Source organism: Oryctolagus cuniculus, chromosome 1, assembly GCF_964237555.1.
Source record: "Oryctolagus cuniculus chromosome 1, mOryCun1.1, whole genome shotgun sequence".
In the NCBI taxonomy this organism is placed as follows: Eukaryota; Metazoa; Chordata; class Mammalia; order Lagomorpha; family Leporidae; genus Oryctolagus; species Oryctolagus cuniculus.
The window spans coordinates 145,568,104-145,590,836 of record NC_091432.1 but is presented as its reverse complement, the minus strand read 5'-3'; the positions used below and the strand labels follow the sequence as shown (position 1 = coordinate 145,590,836).

General features: G+C 46.1%; 1 protein-coding gene across 2 annotated transcripts in view; it reads left to right on the top strand.

Moving 5' to 3' along the window:
• The window catches only part of FAM120A (family with sequence similarity 120 member A), a 117,786-nt gene that overhangs the window by 44,901 nt on the left and 50,152 nt on the right, over positions 1-22,733 (top strand). For both annotated transcript variants that reach the window (XM_070049992.1, XM_051846971.2), the window contains exons 4-5: positions 7,039-7,167; positions 7,845-7,941. In XM_070049992.1, coding sequence (XP_069906093.1) covers positions 7,039-7,167; positions 7,845-7,941 — 226 coding nt within the window. The remainder of the gene's footprint in view (positions 1-7,038; positions 7,168-7,844; positions 7,942-22,733) is intronic.

Here is a 22,733-nt window from a genome sequence, read left to right as displayed (position 1 = left end):
TAATTTGGGGCTGGCGCTGTGGTGTAGTGGGTAAAGCCGCTGCCTGCAGTGCTGGCATCCCATATGGACACTGGTTTAAGTCTTGACTGCTCCGCTTCCAGTTTAGCTCTCTGCTATGGCCTAGGAAAGCAGTAGATGATGGTCTAAGTTCTTGGGCCCCTGCACCCATGTGGGAGATTCAGAGAAGGCTCCTGGCTCCTGGCTTTGGATTGGTGTAGCTCCAACCATTGTGGCCAATTGGAGAGTGAACCAGTGGATGGAAGATCGACCCCTCCGTCTCCCTCTCCCTCTCCCTCTCCCTCTCCCTCTCCCTCCCCCTCCCCCTCCCCCTCCCCCCTCCCCCCTCCCCCTCTGTGTAACACTGACTTTCAAATAAATAAATAAATCTTTATTAAAAAATAAGTAAAATATTATTATTTGCCTTTCACGAGCTGTATGCACTGGCATTGAGTTACATTGTGCACACAAACCTCCAGTAGAGTTTAACTGGGTCTTATATACTTTCCTGGGGTGAGGACACCTCATTTTTTGTGTTAAGAAACTGGTGTATATAAAGGTGTTTATCTAAATTTTGTAGCCAAACTAATGCTGAAGTTTTTTTCCTTGAAAATGCAGTACTGATAGGCATGGTTCTCCCTGTTCGTGTGGAAAAGGGAATCAGTGATGTGACAGAGTAGGTTTCTTAAGGATGTGATTATGAGGTATTCTGCATAGAAAAACTGACTTAATTGTTATAAAGTAAAATGAAAAAAAAAAAATTTGAATGAGAATCTGCGTCCTTAAAAAGGGGAAATAGGGGTAGGCATTTGGCACAGCTGTTGCAGTGCTGCTGGGGACAGTCCTCTTATATTGGAGTGCCTGAATTCAAATCCCAGCTCTGTTTCCAGTTCCAGCTTCCTGCAGTGATAGCTCAAGTACTTGGGTCTCTGACTGAGTTTGGGGCTCTAGGCTTTGGCTTGGCACTTGCTGTTTGTGGGCATTTGGAGAGTGGACCAGCCAATGGAAGATCTTTCTCTTTCTCTTTCTCTCTTTCTCTTTTTCTTTGCCTTTCAAATAAAGAATAAATTTTTAAAAACTTTAAGAAGGGAAAACTGTTAGCTAATATGAAAAATAAAACACTTAATTTGGAAAATGCTTGTTTTCTTTGTCTCTAAAACATAAATAGAATGGTCTGAGTGGGGTATTGAGATCACTTAGAATTTGGGGCAAAGTCTATTACAAAGATAGACATGGCTTGCTCACTGATACGGCCTTATGAAGGAAATGACTGATTAAAATGACACTTCACAGTTTTCATGAAGTCTAGTAATTTTTTAAGATTTTATTTATTTATTTAAAAGGCAAAGTTACAGTGAGAGAGAGGGAGAGAGAGAGAGAGAGAATATCTTTATCCAGTGGTGCAGTCCTCAAATGGCTGCAAGGACAAGGCTGGGCCAGGCTGAAGCCAGGAGCCTAAAACTCCATTCAGGTCTTCCATGTGGGTGACCAGGGCCCAGGTACTTGGGGCTGTTTTCTGCTGCTCTCCTCAGTGTATTAGCAGGGAGCTGGTTCAGAACTGGAGCATCTGAACTTGAACTAGTGCTCATATGGGATGCAGTGTGGCAAGCAGGTGGGGCTTTAACAGCTGTGCCACAGGGCCAGCCCTCTACAATAAAATTTTGATGCATGGTATATCAGAAGTGTGGGTTTCCCCACATTCTGTGGGATACAGATCATGTAGTACAAGCAGACCTCAGAGACTGGACCTACAGGCTGGGGGGGGGGGGGCTGGGGAGGGTTGCCACTTCACACCTGTGCCTTTTTAGTCCCACTGTTGAAAGATCCCTTCAGGTGATCCCTTTTCAAGGTATTTAGAAAAATTGTGAAAGAGTTTTTATCAATGTATTACATGAATTTTGATCGAATTGTTTGAGTACTAGCTTGACAAACATATAGCAGTTGGATGTAATATGGTGACATCATTTAATCAGATTCACAGCTACAGGAAAATACTTGATTTTTAGAACAGAACAAAGAATAAAATTATAAAATTAAAAGCCATGAAATATTAGCAGCTAATGAGCAAATAAATGACTAGCAGCAGTCACTTTTTTTTTTTCCTTCAAGAGCTTGGCAAGTGTTATTTGGGTTTCAAGTGTTAGGATATAGTTATTTTGTAGTTTCTTATTGTACCCCTTGAATAGCTGAAAAAATTGACCAAAGAATCAAGTCTTTTCTGTCTGGGGTGCCAGCAAGTGGTCATAGTGAAGGCTTTGTGTCAGTCCTTTAAAAAAAAGAAAAAGATTCATTTATTTATTTGAAAGTCAGTTACAAAGAAAGAGAGATTTTCCATCTGCTGGTTCACTCCCCAGATGGCTACAGTGGCTGGGGCTGGGTCAGGCCAAAGCCTGGAGCTTCATCTGGGTCTTTCACATGGGTAACAGGGGCCCAAACACTTGGGCCAACTTCTGTTAGTTTTCCTAGGCCATTGGCAGGGAGTTGGATCTGAAGTGGAGTGGTCAGGACACAAACTGGCACCTGCATGGAATGCTATTATCACAGGTGGTGGCTTTATCCTTTTGCCACCATGCCAGCGCCTTTTTGAGGACATGCACGCCTGGGGTTTCTGTGGACTTGTTGTGTTCTGGAATGTGGGAGCCATCCTGCACTCACCACTGTCTAGGTACGTCTCTGCCTCCAGCCGTGTCGGAAGTACTTGCATAGTGAATATGTCCAGGAGTGTGGCTGGCTGGCACCCATGCTACCAAACCAGTCTAGGGCTTGCAGCCTCATGCTGGTTTTTTTTTTTTTTTTTTTTTTTTAAAAGATTTGTTTGAAAGGCGGAGTTACAGAGAGAGAAGCAGAGACAGAGAAGGAGGTCTTCTATCTGCTGGCCAGAATGGCTAGGGCTGGGTCAGGCTGAAACCAGGAGCCTGGAATTCCATCCGGGTCCTCCATGTGGCTGGCAGGGGCCAAGAACTTGGGCCATCTTCTGCTGCTTTCCCAGATGCATTAGCAAGGAACTGGATCAGAAGTGGAGCACCTGGGACCTACAAATCAGATGCGAGTGTTGTAGGCAATGGCTTAACCTGCTGTGCCCCAGTGCAGAGGTCTTAAAAATACAAATTAAATTACAGGAGCTTATCATGAAACAGGAAATGTCTACTGCCTCATGGACTGTTATATGTCAAAGAGATGGAGCCTGTGCAGTAGGTTGCTAGGCATCTTTGTTCCGCAAGCACTTTCCATATTAGGCCTGTCACTGATGGAGGTTGTAGCACAAATTTTTTTCAGTATGGAGTGGCTAGAAGACTGGGGAAAGATGATGCCAAAAGTGAAAATCTCATTTAAGAGAATCTTTTTGCCTAGAGACAATCATCAATTTCCACCAAACATTGCCTATGTATTTAATTTTCTTTTCTGCAGGAAGAGGAATGCCTGAATCTCTGTCTTGTGCAGACCTAAATTTCTTTTTATTTTTAAACATTAATTTTATCTATTTGAATGGCAGCGTTAGAGAGAGGGAGAGACAGAGAGAGAAATCTTTGACTCACTGGGCCAAACCAACGCCAAGAGCCAAGTGCTTCATCCGGTGCCCCATGTGGATGCAGGGGTTCAAGGACTTGGGCCATCTTCGGCTGCTTTTCTAGGGAGGAAAAAGCAGGGAGCTGGATCCGAAGTGGATCAGCAGGGACTTAAACCAGCACCCACATAGGATGCCTGCAGCTGAACCTGTTACGCCATAATGCAGGCCCCCTAAATTAATTTCTTTGCTTAGGAAGCAAGTAACTAACAACTGATAAAATTGCTGCAGAGTCCCATGAAAAAGGCAACTGATCATGAACATTTGCTTTCTTTTTCTTAAAAATGACGAAAGAAAAAAGAGGAAGAAATGAAATTTTCATTACAGTATTTTTGTAGCCTGTTTGTGTTTTTGAGCAGAAAGGACAGTCTTCATTAACCCTCCTATGCAGTTATGGCTGTGATGATATGAACCGAGGCTATTTTAGAATCCAGCACAGCCAATGACATGTTTTGTGAGTAAACAAGTCTTGGTATAGTTTTCCCAGTTTAAAATATGTTGATAAATAGCTCTATCTATATGATACATGTACTTATGTAGTTATGTGTAAATATCAGAGCTCTTCAAAGAGTTCGTGGAAAATATATATTATGAGAACGAGGCTGGCGCCGTGGCTCAATAGGCTAATCCTCCGCCTATGGTGCCAGCACACCGGGTTCTAGTCCCGGTCGGGGTGCCGGATTCTGTCCCGGTTGCCCCTCTTCCAGGCCAGCTCTCTGCTGTGGCCAGGGAAGGCAGTGGAGGATGGCCCAAGTCCTTGGGCCCTGCACCCCATGGGAGACCAGGAGAAGCATCTGGCTCCTGCCTTTGGATCAGCGTGGTGCGCCGGCCGCAGCGCGCCAGCCGTGGCAGCCATTGGATGGTGAAGCAACAGCAAAAGGAAGACCTTTCTCTCTGTCTCTCTCTCTCTCACTATCCACTCTGCCTGTCAAAAAAAAAAAAAAAAAAAAAAATTGTGGGTTTCAGGAATTTTTGCACCAAAATAAACTTTTAATTCCATTTCTAAGACCCTTTTGAAGTAGGGATCTTCAAAAAGTTTGTGGATAAATGGAATTAAAAGATAAAAATATAAATTTTATTATTTCTTGGCATTAGCTCTATTATGTTCAAGACACTTTTTTAAGTGATAATAACAAGCACTAGTTGGTATTAGAACAGAGAGTCCTGTGAATTTAGTCATGTCAATGCAGTGGTTTTTTTACATTATTAAATGAAGACATTAAGAAACAAGAATAAGAGGAACCAAATCAGGACTGCAGAGTGGGAATCTCATGACTTCCTGTTAAAACATTGCCTTTGTTTGGTATAGAGGCATGATGAACTTTGTCAAAGCACTCTGGTGTTCCGCCTAACAGTTAAGATGACTGCATCTCAGATTGCAGTGCCTGGGTTCAGTTCCTGACTCCAGGCCCTGACTGCAGCTTCCTGCAAATGTGGACCCTGATGGCTCAAGTGATTGGGCTCCTGCCACCCACATGGGAGGCTTGCATTGAGTTCCTGGCTCCTGGCTTTGTCCCTAGATAGCAGCTGTTGTAGTCATTTGGGAAGTCAACTAATAGAAGAGAGCTCTCTGTTTCTTAAAAAAAAAGAAGAGGATTCAGAATAAGCAAATGTTATTTCCCTTTCGTTTGGAAAGTCAACAAGGAAAATGCTTTGAGTATCCCAAAAAACTGTTACCACAACCTTCTGCTTTGTCCCGGTCTGCTTTGAGTAGACCACTTTTACCTCTATGTGCTTTGTCTTCAGGACTGTACAGGTAAAGCCATGTTTCGTACCCTATTCCAATTATTGGAAGAAATACCTCAGAATCCTAATGATACTTTCAAAAAATTTCCATTGAAAGTTCTGATCTTTTCTGCAGTTGATCTGGGTGCAACAATTTTGGCATCCACTGAGCAGAAAGTTTGTTCTATTTGACTTTTTCATTCAAAATGATATAAGCTGAATCCAGCGTATATTGAGATACCCATGGTGTTGGCTGTTGTCTCTGTAGTTAATCATTAGTTCTCTTCAGTTAGGGTGTGAGTAAGATTAGCAGCTGATGTGGATGGTCTGCTGCTGAGGGCTTCAGCATCACCTTGTCTCTTGAAGAAGTTACCGATTTGTAAGCTGCTGGCTGGGGGAGCATTGTCCCATAAATGTCTGTAAAGCATCACCAGTTTCACTATTCTTTACCATCAATTTGATGTTTGTTTTTGTTTCAATTTTAGCAAAATTCATGTTGTTTTGATATAGACTCTTTTCAACGGGTGTACTTTTTTGGACCTCAGACTAGATCTTGTCCAGATATATAACAAATTAACATGAGTTTACTTTAATGCAAAAGAATTTTGAAATACATGCAGTTTATAATCTGCATTTTATGAACTTTTTGGAGATTCCTTATAGATTCTATGTTTGTAAATATATTCATTTAAATATATCAGGGAATGTTGTTACTACAATGAATTCTCTGGTAAATGCTGTTGAAAATGTCACGTATAGAATCTAGGTATTCAGTTGTGTGCTGTGGTAAGTTTAAGTGTCTCAGTGCAGTAAAATCCTCCTGCCTGTCCCTGTAGCATTATATTTCTCTGTCCCCAGCCGCTTTCTTGTGGTAGTGGTGGGGGGGTCTACTGGTATGATCATGCCCTAAGGATGTTCCTTCAGGATACTGTCAGCAAACTCACCCTCAGCTGGGTTGGAAACCAGTCAGGTATGGCAGGTGTATGTTGGGCTACAGACACCATCTGGGCTGTATTTTCCATGTCTAGGCAGAGTCCCAACTTTGGTGGTGTTTAGCCAATCAGAAGGCTTTAGGGGACACTTTAGTTTTTTTTTTTTTTTTTTTCCTAATTTTCTTCTTCCTTTTTTTGTTTAATGAAACAACAGATTTATTACCTTTATGTTAGAGAACAGAGATACAAAATGAGGCTAACTGGGCTAAAATCAAAGTGTGGGCAGGACTTTACTTTGCTCCTTCTGGGAAAGCCTAGGAGAATATTCCTGACCCTGTCCAGGTTTTCCAAGTTTCTTGGCTTGTGGCCCCTCCTTTGTCTCCGAGCCAACCACAGGCAGTGACTGACACTAACCCCTCTGCCTCCTTTCCTAGTGGTTGCAGTGGCCTGTCTGAATTACCCGTGACAGTCTTATTTTTTGAGCAACCTTAATCCCATCTTGCTGCCCAACACAACATACAGGCTCTGCAGAGTGGCTTTGGACAGCCTGGGGAGGCCGTTACTCTGATTAACATAAAGCCCCTCCTTTTAGATGTATTTTTAATCATCATTAGATTTTTTTTAGACTTCTCATTGGTGATGGAAGGCTGCTGGTGGTGTTTTTAACCTGACGGGTGTAAGCAGCTGTATTGTATTTCATCCATGAAAAGAAAGCCTAGTTCTTAAGCGTCACAGCATGAAAGCTCCGGAGGAGAGCACTGGGCCGAGGTCTCATGGATGGGTGAGGATTGGGGGCTGACAGGTGTGTTGTTTTCCCAGGTCCGGGCCCACCAGCTGGTCTTGCCACCCTGTGATGTAGTGATCAAAGCTGTCGCCGACTACGTCCGCAACATTCAGGATACCTCTGACCTGGATGCCATAGCTAAAGATGTTTTCCAGCACTCACAGGTAAACCTCAGATTTGCAGGGTAGGCTTTGCCCAGTGGTGTACCAGGTGAGGGGGGCTTAGGAGGCACAAGCTGATTATTTGTGTCTGAGCACGTCCTTGGCCATCAGGCCACTCTGAAGAAGCCCTGGGCTCTGGGCTTCCAAATTCTCCATCTTAATGGGATTTGTGTTGCAGGATTTCAAGTTATCTACATCAGATGGGTCCGAGGGTATTGAGTCTTTGATGTGTGTGTTCCCGTCAGGGGATTGTCGGGGGTTTTCTTCCCTTGGGGAGTAAGGCATGCAGGCAGGCCAGCTTTAGCAGAGAAGGTGAGGTTTGAGGGACTCCTGTTCTGCCTCTGGGAAACTGAAACCCTGGGCAGATGTGTTCAAGTTGCTGGCTGCTCTCAGCTCCGTTGACTGCAGATGGTGAGTAAGGCCTCTCTGCGCGGGACCAGGGGCGTGGCAGAGAAGGCGGAGGTTGTGGTGCTGGAGTCCTGGCTTGGCTGCCGCCTCCCAGTTCTGCTTTCCTGCTGTATCACTTTCGGAGTTAAGGTTCAGGAATAATCTCTTAACTTCCTGGGAGACTTTAATGTCACTCTGACTTCTGTCTAACATGAAAAGCTGAACTATAGAAATGTTAGTGCACATGACCAGTGGCATCCTAATTTACAAAGGCTTTCCTACGTCTGTTTCAGTCTAGAACAGGTGACAAAGTCACTCGATTTAAGAGAGCGATTGGATATTACTCAGCAACTAGTAAGCCTGTGTCATTTCACCCACCACATTACTTAGGTAAGTAAATATGGGCCTCAATGATCAATACTGACCATTCAGTAATCCAGAGCTGTAGATGTTCATGGAGGATGCTTGTTTTGAAGTGTCGATTTTCTGTGGTTGTACAGATAAGTGCAGCTGAGCTTCCTGGGCAGACTCAGGCAGTCCCTGACCCTGCTGAGGGCATCCCTAGGGTGGAGGAGCTGAGTGGGCCACGTGACCAGGCACGGCCCTGCAGGGTGGAGCTCTTACTGTCTGTGTTCCTCCAGGGCACAGGCGGCCGAAGGAGCTGCGGAGGGCTTCATATGTGCGGTGGACTTGTCGCTGCTCCTTTATTGCCTTTTATTTATTTATGTTTTGGAGAAGAGATTTGGAATTGGGAAAAGGGAGTAAATGGAAACTGTCAACGCAGGGCCTGCTTGCAGGTCCTGTCTCCCGGGGTTGGGAAGCCCTCAGCTGAGCACTGGCGCCCCCTGAGGTGAATGGGCCTCCTGTGAGTCCAGAGCACTGCGCGTCTGGGAAGTAGTTCCCAGCTTTGCTGGGATTGTGAGGTTTGCTTCGTGTCAGCTGTTAACCAAAGAAGGCATGCTCCGGCTCTGAGGGCAATCAGATTAATTCCAAGGTTGAAAATGCCCCTGAGAGCAGTCCTTTACTGAGACAGTGTCCTTGTGTGCACTGTATTACTGGCTGCCTGTGTCCAGACACTGGGGCCACAGCCTAGAAGACAGTGCTGGGTTGGGGTAACTGTGTGGGAGGTGGGTGGGCAGCTCAGTGTGACCATCACTGCCTGCCCCAGCCCCTCTTTGGGGCACGTTCCTTGCTGCCTACTCCCCTTCAGTTCAGCCTCCTCACAGCAGCCAGAGTGACACTGAAAGTGTATACTGGACAGCTCTAGCACCTGAAACCCTCTGTGGACACCCATCACACTCAGATGAACTCCTAGCTTTTTACCTGCTCTCACCCCTGATCTACCCCTGCCTGCTATCTGCTCCTTACACTGAGGCCCATCTTCCTTGAGTGAACCAAGCTGCCTCTGCTGTGGCCTTGGTGGCCATAGTTGACGTGAGGTGCTCCTTGCTGTGGCTGATGTGTTGGGCTTTTCTGAGCCAGGAGAACCTGGCTTGGATGTCCCTACTCTTAGGCCACAAGCTTGTCAGTGAATAAATATTTGAGTTAATCCACTAACGGGTTTTAAATCTGGGGGATGAAGTGACGAGTTGTGTTGTAGGATTACTGCTAGAAAAGTGATGTGAGCTGTTGGGAGGATGGAGACTAGCTACACAGGGTTAATTAACGTATGTCTACTATGTGCGTCACACACAGAAGACTTTAATAGTGGGTTATGGAGACAACGGAGAGCAAGGAGTTGACACCAAAATCTGCATCTGGCCCTGCTGCTCTGTGTTTTTGGACAGAGGTTATTATGTGACTATCAGGAAGAAAGTGTGCAGTGACGTGGTTGTTCCGTGGCAGGTACCGTCACTGTTGCTCCTCAAGCAGAGTGACCTCAGCAGGCACTGAGAGGTCAGGCATTGAACTGGACAGTCAGGAAGGCAGATGGTACCCACGGGTGGGAGTAGCACCCCTGATGGCCCTGCCAACACTCGGCTCCTTCTCACACTGTCTTTGGGAGGAGTTGTCACCATGTGCTTGGGATTAGGATGGTTTGTTCAGGAGGAGGCGAACAGGAATGTAAACGTGGATAGGAGCAGTCTGCCTTACATTGGCATTGGTCTGGGCTAACAGTCACAGTTCTGAATAGACAAGGAGAGTGCTAAGTCACGTTAGCATGTGGTAGACTGCCAGACACCTTCCTGCCCTTCTGAAAACATCAACCTGGCGTTGCTGGTGAGTTTTTCTAGATGATACTGACCCTGGGTCATTTCTTTAAAATATTTTAAAAAATTTTTTTATTTTATTTTTTTGACAGGCAGAGTTAGACAGTGAGAGAGAGAGAGACAGAGAGAAAGGTCTTCCTTCTGTTGGTTCGCCCCCCAAATGGCCGCTACAGCTGGTGCTGCGCCGATCCGAAGCCAGGAACCAGGTGCTTCCTCCTGGTCTCCCATGCAGGTGCAGGTGCCCAAGCACTTGGGCCATCCTCCACTGCCTTTGACCCTGGGTCATTTCTACTCAGGAGTTTATGGAGAGGAAAAGTAGAATTGATAAAGAATTAGGGATTTCTAGAAAATTATTTTCAGGCAGGCAGATGCACATGGTAACTGCCTGTAAATCCTGTACAGTACTCCTTGACGCTCTGACTGTGGCAGAAATCAGAATCATATGAGGGGCTCAAATCAGTGCCAGGTGCACAATTATCATGCTGGATATTGGCAGTGCTGAACTTGTGGGTTGTGGTGTGGCCTGGGGCAGCAGGAGATGAGGTTGAATGGAGCCTGAGCAGGACTGGGGCAGGCTTGTCTTAGGCTACATGTGCACCGTGTAGAACCAGCAGAATCGACTCTTTAACAACTACCTTGGTCGCTTTTCTGATTCTAAAGAAGCAAGTACTGTGTAGAAGGGTCTTGCTGGTTTCACCTCTGCACCCTGCCAGGGAAGCCAGAGGGCAGGCCTGGAAACCAATAGGAGTCCACAAGACGCTGCGTGGATGTGGGAGGGCACTTTTTGGACACCTTGGTTGGAGCCCAAGAAGTATTTCCTATGAAGTGTATTCACTTGAGTGGCAGGTGAGGCATGAGTGGCCCCTGGCAATCTATGTTAGAACCTTCCCATGGTGCACTGTGTTGAAAGAGTCATACTAAAAGATTAGAGTATGGCCACTTGGGGAGGCGGTGGTTAGTTGACCTTAACTGGAGGTTTATAATCTTAGCTGGAATTTCTGATTTACCTCAAAACTGTCAGGCTCTTTTTGGGGCCTCAGGAATCTCTGTTTACAAAACAAAGTATCCTTGGCTTGACCCCAGCCATCTTACACTTTGGGAATCACTGCTCACCCTTCGTTCAAACCTGTGGGTCTTCTTGCAGTGTTGAGAAAAAAAATTCAGATTTCCAGGAGTTGGTGGCAGTACAGTTCATAGGAAATACACACCTTGTTCTGTTGCCCCAGCAGTGCTTTCTGGGCAGAGGCAGGGCATTGTTCCTGGGTGGGAAGGGCGGGCTCTGGTATATACTGACTCTGTACCATGCACTCTCTGAAATGTTACTCCCAGCTCACTTATTTGTGTTGGCTTGGAAAGTGCTTCCTTTCAGGCTTTCACTGTGTCATAGATACTGTGGGGACCTGCAGACTAGAGGCAGTTGCAGCTTGTCCTTGCTGTCATAGCGCATGGTCTGCTGTAGCTCATCGGGAAGCACCCCTCCCAATGCCAGCACACAAACAAGATCAACTTGTCAAAATATTTGGTTCCCTGGTTACACAAGTAGCTTCAAAATCATTGGCAGAATTTTCATAACACATAACATAGGTGCTGGGATCCCGCCTCTGGTCGTGCATGTAGAATTTGTGGCACTAGCTAGTCCTGTCATATATTTAGAAGGGCGCAGGTGAAGCTGAGGCCCCCTGAGGCTGAAGGAGCAGCTGCTGTGTCTCACTGGCCTTCCATGGAGCACAGTAAGTAAATGAGCTCCTACTGCACATGTGTTGAAATGACTAAAGCATAAAACTGCACCTACACCCAGTGCAGGCGAGGATGTAGAGCAACAGGAACTCCTCATTCACCACTGGTGGGAATGCAGAGTGATACAGCCACTTTGGAAGATAGTTTGTCAGTTTTTTGCAAAACGAAACATGAGTGTACTCTTGCCGTGTGATCCAGCAATCATTCCTTGGTGTTTACCCAAAGGAGCTGACAACTTGGGTTTATACAAAAACCTGCACTCAGATATTTATAGCAGTTTTACTCACAAATTATAAAATTTAGAAGCAGCCAACATGTCCTTTGATAGGTGAACGGATAAATAAACTGACACAAGTTAGGAAAAGACAGGGAGGGATTTTAAATACATTATATGATGTCAACAAAACTGATCTGAAATACTCCCTGCTGTGTAATTGCCACTCTCTGACCTCAAAAAAGCAAAACTATGGAGCCAGTAAAAAGATCAGTGGCTGCCAGGTGTTAGTGAGGATGGGGGATGAGTAGCTGGAACACAGGACTTTTAGGCAGTGAAACTATGTTATGTAGCTGTAAAAGTGGACATATGTCATTATGCATTTGCCCAAACCCATAGAATGTACATCTCTTAAGAATGTATTCTAGTGAAGACTACTTCAGGTGGTAATGATGTGTAGGTTCCTCAATTGCAACAAATGAACCTCAGCAGTGCAAGGTGTGTACTTTCTCAGGTGTCCTTTAAACCTAAAAATGCTCAAAGCAATAAAGTCTGTTAATCTTTGTTTAAACAGAAGAGAGTACATTGATTTGTTCTTTCCATGCCAGGCGTTGTGCTGGGTGCTGGATTATGTGGCAAACAAGAGAGCTCTCATTGTTGCCCTTATAGGTGAGTGTACAGACTAGTGGGGGAGACCGACACCAAGGATCCTGCATGAGCAAGAACAGGAAGCTCAAGGAAAGGCAGTCTGAGGGAGCTAACACAGATAAGATCAGCCCTCTGATTCTGACTGATTAGATTGATGTTGAGGGTGGGGTTGGAAGTTGGTGGGGATTTAGTGAGGTACTGATATGGGAGGAAGGGTACTCCTTGTAGCAGAGACAGTGTGCAAAGGCCTTGAGGCAAGAGAACATGGTGTGGAAGCAAAGGAAGACCCTGTTCGAAGCCAGGAAGCAGAGGAGAATGGGTGGTGATGCTGAAGGTGCAGTGCAGGGCCACGCACCACCATGGATTTCAGACTTTGCTCTCAGGACAATGGAAGTTCATCCGAGGAGCTTTCATTATAAAAACTCTGAAGTTTTGTAACTACTGTGCTATGATGTATTGTTAGTAGAGCACTATTAGTATTTTAACTCTCTTATATATTTGTCTCTGGTTGCATTCCCCAGTAAATTTGGTCTTCATTGTTCCCTTTTCTGTATAATTTTATCTTGTCTCTGTCCCTCAATACTAGATAGTTTCATTTGTCTGTCATGAAATGAAATCTCATGGCATGTAGTGTTCTAACTTGCTCTTTTAGTTCAATAGTAATGTGACCAGATTTCACTCATGTTGGTGTGATTCTATTTTTGATTGCTATATGACATTCCATTGCATCAGTATATACTTGTGCATTCTGCTGATGGAAGTTGGGCTAATTCCAGTTGCTTGGCATGTACTGACAGCGACGTTGAGAACATTCCTCACGGGCCTGCAGGGTTCCAAGCAGACTGCGGGGCAGGGTCCTGCTCGTGCTCCCAGTGTAGACTTCCCGTTTCTTCTTCCAGCAGAAGACAGGAAGCCCTCTAGTTACTCCACTTTTTTTTTTTTTCCATCTAGTGATTGTGAAACTATATTTCATGATGGTTTCAGTTTTTGTTTCCCTGGTTACTAATGGGGTTACATGTCTTTAAGATCAGCAGTTCATAGTATTTCCCACTTTGAGAAATACCTGCTTGTGTGCCTGGGTTTCTATTGGCTTGTTCTTCTATGCGTGTGTTGATTCATGGGAATACTTTATATACATATAAAGTGTGTGTATATATATATATATATATATATAAGGGGACTTCAAAAAGTCCATGGAAAAATGGAATTAAATAAGTTTATCTTGGCACAAAAATTTTTTAAAATCCATTCTTAGTTTTTCACAATCTCATTTTCTTATGAATTTTTTGAAGACGCCACATAGGTGTGTGCACCAAAATAAACTTGTCTTTTAATTCCATTTTTCATTAAATTTTGAAGTGTCCTCCTTATATGGATGCCTCTTGTCAGGCCATGTGGATTGCAGACATAGTCTCCCAAGTTTAGCAGTGTGCACTTTTCTCTTTGTGATGTGCTTTTAGTTTTATTTATTTATTTTTTTAATTAAGATTTGTTTATTTATTTGAAAAGCAGAGTTACAGAGAGGTAGAAAGAGAGAGAAGTCTTCCATCCACTGGTTCACTCCCCAAATGACCATAAAAGCCAGAGCTGGGTGGATCTGAAGCCAGGAGCCAAGAACTTCTTCTGGGTCTGCCACGTGGGTGCAGGGGCTCAAGGCCTTGGTCCATCTTTTACTGCTTTCCCAGGCAATAGTAGAGAGCTGGATTGGAAGTGGAGCAGCCGGGATTGGAACTGGCGCCCATATGGGTTGCCGGCACTGCAGGCAGCAGCTTTACCCACTATAGCACATTTGCTGGCTCCTGTGCTTTTAGTTTTAACATCAATGCATGATTATTTTCCTTCATTGTGTGTGCACTGTTGAGAAATTCTGTTCTGTGTTGGTGAAATGATATTGTGTCTGAGGTTTGCTTCATAAGAATGTAGCACTGGGGAGGAAAGCTAGACATGCAGTTAACAGGGCAAGTAGGTGGGTCATTGGCTCTTCATTTGTTCCTTTCCCTCTTGTGTGTGCTTTGAAGATGTATTCAATTGAAAGGCGGGGTGCTGGAGGGGGACAGAAATCTCTTCCATTTGGTTCTCTCCCCAAATGCTCACAATAGTCAAGGCTGAGTCAGGTTAAAGCCTAGAGCCTGGAACTCAATCCAGTTCTCCTATATAGGTGGCAGCAACGCAAGTATTTGAGCCATCGTCTCCCAGGGTGTTCATTAGCACGAAGCTGAATCGTAGACCATTCTGAGACTCAAACCGAAGGCCTCTGAAGTGAGATACAGGTGTCCAAGCATCAACCCTGATGTCTTTTTCTTTTTGATCCTTAAATTTCCTGAACCAACTGTGACCTGGAACACACTATATAGTAGAACGTAGGGATGGTGACTATTCTCTTGTAGTTTCTGATCTAAGGAGGAAAGTTTGGGGGCAGGTGTTTAGCCTGGTGGTTAAGATGCCGATTAGAATGTCCAGTTCCCCTTATCAGAATGTCTGGATTTGATTCCAAGCTTTGCTTCTGATTCTAGCTCCTTACTCACACTCGTCCCGAGAGGCAGTGGTGGTAGTTCAAGTACTTGGGTCACCTGCCACCCATGTGAGAGACCTGGGTTGACTTCCCAGCTCCTGGCTTCCACTGGCCCAAACCCAGCTGTTGTTGGCATTCAAGGAGTGAACCAGCTGATGGAAGTTTGCTCTTTCTGTCTCACTGTCTCTCAAATAACTCACTCCAAATTTTAAAAATAATAAAATAAAGGGGAGAGCTTAACTTTTCATCACTTGACACTTAGCATTATCTACCCGCCTTTGCAGATGAACAAACATCCTTGTTCAAGAGGTGTATTCTGAGGAGTGCTATATGCAAGCTCATCTCAGTCACTGGGCTTCAGTGTGGCGTGGGCAGTAGCAGGTGTGGGGAAGTGGTGAGGTAGGTGTATGGCCACAAGGCTGGACCCTGCACAGAGGAGGAGGAAGGAGAAGGAGCAGTTCACAGACTTGAAGATAGCCTAGCAGGTGCTGATAGTTTGGGAACTATCTCCCAGGTATTTGGCCTGAGCAGCACAGATGCAGGTACCATTTGTGAGACAGAAAATTAGAGGTGGGGCATCTCCAGTTTTCAGTAAGCAGGTGAATTCCCAGGTGGAAGCAGAATGGGGGTGCCAGTCCTGACCTGGGATTCCTTGGTACATGATACTGGCTGGAGCTGTGGGACGGCATAAGCAGTGAGGAATCTGAGACAGTGCCTCAGGCCAGGCCAAGGAGAACAGTGCAGCAGAGAATGGCCCTAGTGAGGCTAAGGAGACCGGTGTGTCGTACGAGGCGGGACTAGGGAAGGCGGCAGACCACCAGTGGAGAGTCAAAACAGCAGCAGGCCTTGGCCACACCCATGTGCGTTTGGTTGCTTGGCTATCAACAAGGAACCAGGAGTCCTAAAATATAGTGTTTAGCAGGGCCGGCGCCATGGTGCAGTGAGTTAAGACTCTGCCTGTGGTGCTGGCATCCCATATGGGTGCCGGTTCTAGTCCAGGCTGCCCCACTTCCGGTCCAGCTCTCTGCTATGACCTGGGAAAGCAGTGGAAGATGGTCCAAATCCTTGGGCCCCTGCACCCACGTGGGAGACCAGGAAGGGGCTCCTGACTCCTGGCTCCTGGCTTCAGATCAGCGCAGCTCCAGCCCTTGCAGTCATTTGGGGAGTGAATCAATGGAGGGAAGACCTTTCTCCCTATCTCTTCCTCTCACTCTCTGTAACTCTAACTCTCAAATAAAATAAATAAAATCTTTAAAAAAAAATAGTGTTTAGCTTTCTACCTGTTCAGCAGGGAAAGCCAGAAGGGTATGGCCAGTGATATCCTCCAAGTCTGCCTCTGGTCAGACCTACCCATGAAGGGGTGGGATTCTGAGATGGGAGGGGGGATTACACACGCTTAAGTTGTGACAGGGCTGAATGAACTGAGAGGGGAGACTTGATGACCCAGAGCTGTTTTGCAGAACTTATATGGAGAAAGTAGCTTGTGGCAAACCGAAGTGTGCGTTGTGCACTCCCTTACCTGTACTTTAAATGTTACTGCAGCCTGTAGCACTATCACTTTGCTCTGTACACTGTGCTAATGGTTATTTGGGAAATAAAGTGCACCTCCAAAATCTGAGGAAACGAAGAAACTGTGTGAAGAATGGTGTTAGCCACTGCAGAGACCCCCAAGCTGACAGAGAGGTGGTCAGTGTCCAAGGGTGAGAGCTGGACCCGTAGTCTAACTGAGGCCATGCAGACCCTCCAGAAAACAAGCCACTTGTGACCTGCCTGAGGAAGCTCGGACATCCGTTACAGGAACTCTAGGAAAAGGGCTAAAAGTGAGAGAGGCTGTGTGGCCACCACCCAGCTCAGGGCCTCCCCTCCCTTGGTCTCACAGACCCCCAAGGCCGACGAGTGGCCCATCATGCAAGCTGCACAGTAGCCAGCCTGCTTTCACTTCCCAGCAGCCTGTGCTGTATGAGAACAGGGGCGTGGTGCTCAGAGGGTGCTTCACTGGTTCACCCTGCCCCTGCTGCCAGCACCTAGAGCATGTTCAGTTTTTGCGATTAAAAACATTTTTTCTCCGCCAAGTACTCTATTTTATTTTTGCTCTACTTGACTAATAACTTTTTTTTGAAGACATATTTATTTGAAAGGCAGTTAGAAAGAGGTGGGGAGGGAGATCTTCAATCTGCTTCTTTACTCCCCAAATGGCTGCAGTCGCCAGAGTTGGGCCAGGCGAATACCAGGAGCCTGGATCTCCTTCTGGGTCTCCCACATGGATGGCTCAGGTAATCTCCTCTGCTTCCCCAAGCACATCAGAGGGAGCTGGATCAGATGTGGAGCAGCTGGGACTCAAACTGGCACTCATATGGAATGCCAGCACTGCAGGTGGTGGCCTAACCTGCTACAAGACAATTGGCAACTCCTACTAATGACTTTTTTTTTTTTAATGTTGAAGAGAGCGGATTTCTTTTCTTTCTTTTCCTTTTTTTGAACATTATTTGAAAGAATTAAAGAGAGGCCGGCACCACGGCTCAGTAGGCTAATCCTCCATCTTGCGGCGCCTGCACACCAGGTTCTAGTCCCGGTCGGGGCGCCGGATTCTGTCCCGGTTGCCCCTCTTCCAGGCCAGCTCTCTGCTGTGGCCAGGGAGTGCAATGGAGGATGGCCCAAGTGCTTGGGCCCTGCACCCGCATGGGAGACCAGGAGAAGCACCTGGCTCCTGCCTTCGGATCAGCATGGTGCGCCGGCTGCACCGCACCAGCCGCATCGGCCATTGGAGGGTGAACCAACGGCAAAGGAAGACCTTTCTCTCTCTCTCTCTCACTGTCCACTCTGCCTGTCAAAAAAAAAAAAAGAGAGAGAGAGAGAGAGAAAAAAAGAATTAAAGAGAGACCTTCCCCCCAACTGGTTCATTTCCTAAGTGGCTACTGTGGCTGGGCCTGGGCCAGGCAGAAGCAAGTAGCCCCTTAGAACTTCAACTGGATCTCCCATGTGTGTGACAGAGGCCCAAATATTTGGGCCGTCCTCCACTGCATTCCCAGGCATGTTACCTGGTAATTAGATTGGAAGCAGAACGGCTGGGATTCAGATTGGTGCTCCCGTATGGGATGTTGGCATTGCAGGCAGCAACTTAGCTGTGCCATAACATTGGCACCTCCTTCTGCTTTTTAAATACACCAGGCTATAATGAGAGTCATTATTTTGCCCCTTGAGCTTGCTTTTGTGTTTTTTTAACTCACACTTATTTACTATTCCGTAAGAGTGTTTTGATTCACTATTATCTTTACATGTTCTGCACTTGATTTATTTTTTGAAATATGTCCTGTTCATCATTCTCAGTTTTTATCCGTTTAGAGCTAATGCGTTGAAGTCAAGAGTTTGATGGGACAGGCAGGTGGCATCTGCTGCAGAGAAGCGGGGCACTGTTAAGGCTGGGTGGGAAGTCCACTGAGCCTTCCTGTCCAGCCCAGATTTTCCAAGTAAAAGTTGGAGTTTCCTGAGTCCCACTGGAGCTTTGCTTTCCAGACCATGTTCTTACACCCTATCATTTCATTTTCAGTGTGTTTATTTTAGCTGATGAGTAAAATGAAGCTGTCTGGTCTTGTGGTTTTGAAAGATCTTTGTGGCCTGTGGAAGTTTGTGTGTGTGTGTGTGTGTGTGTGTGTGTGTTTCATGTATAACTTAAAAGTTATTTTGAGAGAACTGAGAAGACATCCGTCTTCCTATGCAACTGTGTTCTGGTCTGAAAGAGTGAAGATGTGACTGCCCAGGAGGGACATGATTAGGGCTATCAGTGTTGTTTAAATCTTAGGTCCCAGGACAGGAATCAGTTCAGTTAACCAGTGACTCTGAGTAAGGACCCATAGACTCTATAGGAGTAGCTTTCTAGATTGCCTCGAAGGACGGACATTAATTTATCTTATTTAATTGCTGACTGCTACACCACTGAGGCTTCTTGCTCTGTTTCTTCTGCATCCTGAGCTTTCCCCTTCAGTGCAACTGTCCTGCTGGCCAGACTCCTGAGAGATGGACTGTAGGGCGTGGAAGCCACAATTGAGTATATGTAGGTAACGTTTGCATCTCAGGACTCAGGTGCTGGGTGGACTTTGTTAGTGGGGCTGTGTCCCTTGAAGTCTCCCTCTTGCCATCCACGTTCAACAGCAGGAACGTTTGGTAAGAGGCTTGAAGCTCTCATGTGCAGCCTCACGTTGTGAAGGCAGCCCCTCTCAGTGTTGACTCATCTGGTTCTGGAAGTTCTTGCTTATGTTGACTTGATTGACTTCCACGGTTCAGTTATTTTCCATTGTTCCCGGTGCTTCAGGTGCTGCAGAGTTGCCTGTTGCGCCTACTCACTTTACCAGTATTTTTTTCACTTCTTTGCACAAAGCTGTCCCCAAGCTGATTACCCCTCAGGGTCTGCAGCTTCACTCTCCAGGATGGTGACTTTGCACCTGGTCTCTATTGGGGATTGGCCACCCAACTTATGTAGCTGGGCCCCCTCTGCCTACAACCGCACCCAGACTGTCCTTGCCCCTTATCTGGCACTCCAGGGCCACCCCTGTCTTTCCAGAACCTGTCCACTTGCAGGACAATAGGAGCAGAGTACATGAACATTCTTTACCATAACTTTGTGTCTTTTTTTTTTTTTTTTAAGATTTCTGTATTTATTTGAAAGTCAGAGTTACACAGAGAGAGAAGGAGAGGCAGAGAAAGAGTCTTCCATCCACTGGTTCACTCCCCAGTGGGCTGCAATGGCCAGAGGTGTGCCGATCCAAAGCCAGGAGGCAGGGGCATCCTCCGGGTCTCCCACGCAGGTGCAGGGGCCCAAGACCTTGGTCCATCTTTTACTGCTTTCCCAGGCTGTAGCAGAGAGCTGGATTGGAAGTGGAGCAGCCAGGACTTAAACTGGAGCCCATATGGGATGCCAGCACTACAGTCGGCAGCTCTACCCGCTACGCCACAGTGCTGCCCCCAACTTTGTGTCTTAACTTCTATAGAATATGAGTAGTTAATAAATATGCCTCTCTAACCATGTTTAAAATATTTGGACAATTGTGCTTAAAAAAAAAAAAAAAAAAAAAACCTCTTTTTTTTTTTTTTTTTTCTTTATGATAACACCTCAGCAACAATATGCCAAGTACAAGGGAGGCTTCGTAGGTTGGACTAGGAGTAGGGCTATGCAGGGCTGCTGGATAGCGGTTCTGGTTTAACTCCATCCCTTGTTAAATTTATCTTACTTTAGTTCAGAGCAGAACTGGGAGTCACTGGAGGTAGTCCCAAGGTGAAAAGCCTGCAGGGCACGCCAGGGCCTTCTTTTTTCATCCTTAAAATGGTCTTCATACTTGAAACACATGTTTAGCACAATGAAAATGATTTGCGTGTGGTAATTAAGTGGTCTTTCTGCATTTTCCTCCATCTCTGTCTTCAGTCTGCGTACTTTTCCGTAACAGTCTACTGCTGCAGTCAGTGTAAATGAGGGTGGAGGTGCTGTGCTGGGTGCCATGGGCATGCTGCTCAGAGGAGGCCGCAGCCCTCAGGAGCAGCCTTTGGAACAGTGTGCACAAATCTGTTCGCTTACTGGGCTGAGTTAGGAGGGAATAGTGCCTTGCTCTGTGGCTTCACAAGGGTTCATTGACGGTTGATGATTGCTGTCTGATTTTAGAAGATATTTTTTCCTTTGCAGCTATAATAAGGTTTGTGTAAAGGAAAGTTTAGGCTGTTGAGGAACTTTTTAGCACTAATAGCCCCAAATAGAATAAAACAAAAATGATCATCTTCACCCAAGGGCTGTTACTATTGGATAGGTGAGTCCAGTCTTTCATTGTTGCTACTCAAAGATTAGGTTTGCAAGGTTGGCTACCAGAGTTTGTGAACTAGACTTTTTATGGTAATTTAAGTTATAGTGCAAGAACCTGAATGGGTTTTGTAATAGTCTGTGCTCTGAATCTGACTGATTCCGAATCACCTGAGAATAGGCCCTTTACAGGTACATGACTTTTATCTCTCACTTGGAGGCACAGAACTAGTGGACATGCTGTTTGGATGTCTGCTGTGTGCAAATGTGTCCATGTTGAACTGTGCATGTTGCATGCTGAGTGTAGCTTGCAAGTGAGCATGCACAGTCTGTACTCCCAGAGCTGCAGCTTTCTTTGTTCAGCACAAAGGTGGAAGCTGTGCCAGGACTCTCCGAGCCAGGATCAAAGGCTCGTGGCATTTCAGAACTTGGGAGCTGACGGCCCTTGGAGATAGGAAGATTGCAGCTTGTACAACTTCTGGGCCGTCCTCTGGGTGGGTAGAAATAAGCAGGGGGCCTGGCCTCCACGCCCATGTCTTTGCTTCCAGGAGGCTGCAGGTCCAGAGCGTCAGGACAGGGTTCACACTGCTGGTTTCACCATGGCTTGTGTTTGCTGAGCAAACGTCTTGCCAGCTCCACAGCTTTCAGAGTCTGAGAGGGCAGGTTGGGGGCTTTCGTGGCTTATTTATCTTGGCGAGAGGTGGTGGTGTGTGGCTGTGCTCCTCCTGCCAACGCTGTTTTCTTCAGAGGCTAGGAAGCCACAGCCCAGTATGAGGGCCAGGCAGGCCTGTGGTGTTTCCTCATGGGTTGTGTGTTCTCTATGGCCCTGGCAGGCCGAGTCTCAGCTGTGCCCTCTCTGGCTCCTTAGGTCACTGTTCAGTATCGGGGCAGTGCTGTGCAGGCCATGCCATGACCCACGTGTATTTGCTTCCTGTAGTCTGCAGTGTTGCCATGGGGATACCCATGCTTCATGTACCTCAGGTTTGGGTCAGCTTGGGAAATCCTTTACCGGCTGCTTTGCAGAAAGTCAGTGGTTTCTTTATGGCGTATGAAGCCTCCTTAGGTCCCACAAAACTATGGGGGGGGCCCAAGTGTTGAGAGATCGAAGTACCTGGTGTCCTGTGTCTTTCCCTTCCCAGACAGAATTCATCACTTTACAAATTAGCGTGAGAATAAAATATAAGTATACCAGTGTGCATCAGAATAGGTTTGTCACATTGTCTTAGGAGAGCACAAAATCCCAAATTACTGATACTATAATATTAAGATGTGTAACCTAGTAATGGTTTTGCTTTAGCATTAAAAACAAACCAAAGTAGCAGCAGCAATAATCACCCTTTTTTAAAAAAAATTTAATGTATTTATTTGAAAGAGTTGGGGAGGGGGGTAGCTGTCTTCCATCCCCGATTCACTCCCCACTTGACCACAACAGCCAAGTCTGGGCCAGGCTGAAGCCAGGAGCTTGGATCTCATTGGGGTCTCCCACGTGATTGCAGAGACCCAAGCACTTGGGCAGCGAACTGGATCAAAAGTGGAACAGCTGGGACACGAACCGGCTTCCAGATGGGATGCCTGCACTGCAGGCAGCTGATTTGCCTGCTATGCCACCATGCTGACCCCAATTATCACCTTTTTATATTTCAAAATTTGGTGGATGAGTGAGAACTTAATTGTAAAGCTAAAGTAAAATTCTCATGCCTATGAAAGCCAAGGAAAATGTCTGTTTTGTTCCTTTGATGCCTGCCAGGGCTCCTGGTTCTGCTGGGATTTCAGGCTGGGAAAGACTGAGGCACAGCGAGGGCTGTTGGGTACAGACAGGGACATGTCAGGCATGTGGGGCTGCATGAGAACAAAAAGACCATCAAAAGTTAACTGAGACATCTGGGAAGTTAAAACCATAGCCCACATGTATCAAAGTGGGCATTATAAGACTGAGCATTTCCTAACATTAAACCCCAGTTTCTCTGAGAAGCAGGACTGGTGGGGTCAGCGTCCAGAGGTGAGAGCCAGGGCTGTAGGCTGGCCCTGGGATGCCCTGGGATGATGGTGTTCTGCTTACAGTTGTGTTATTTTCTTCCC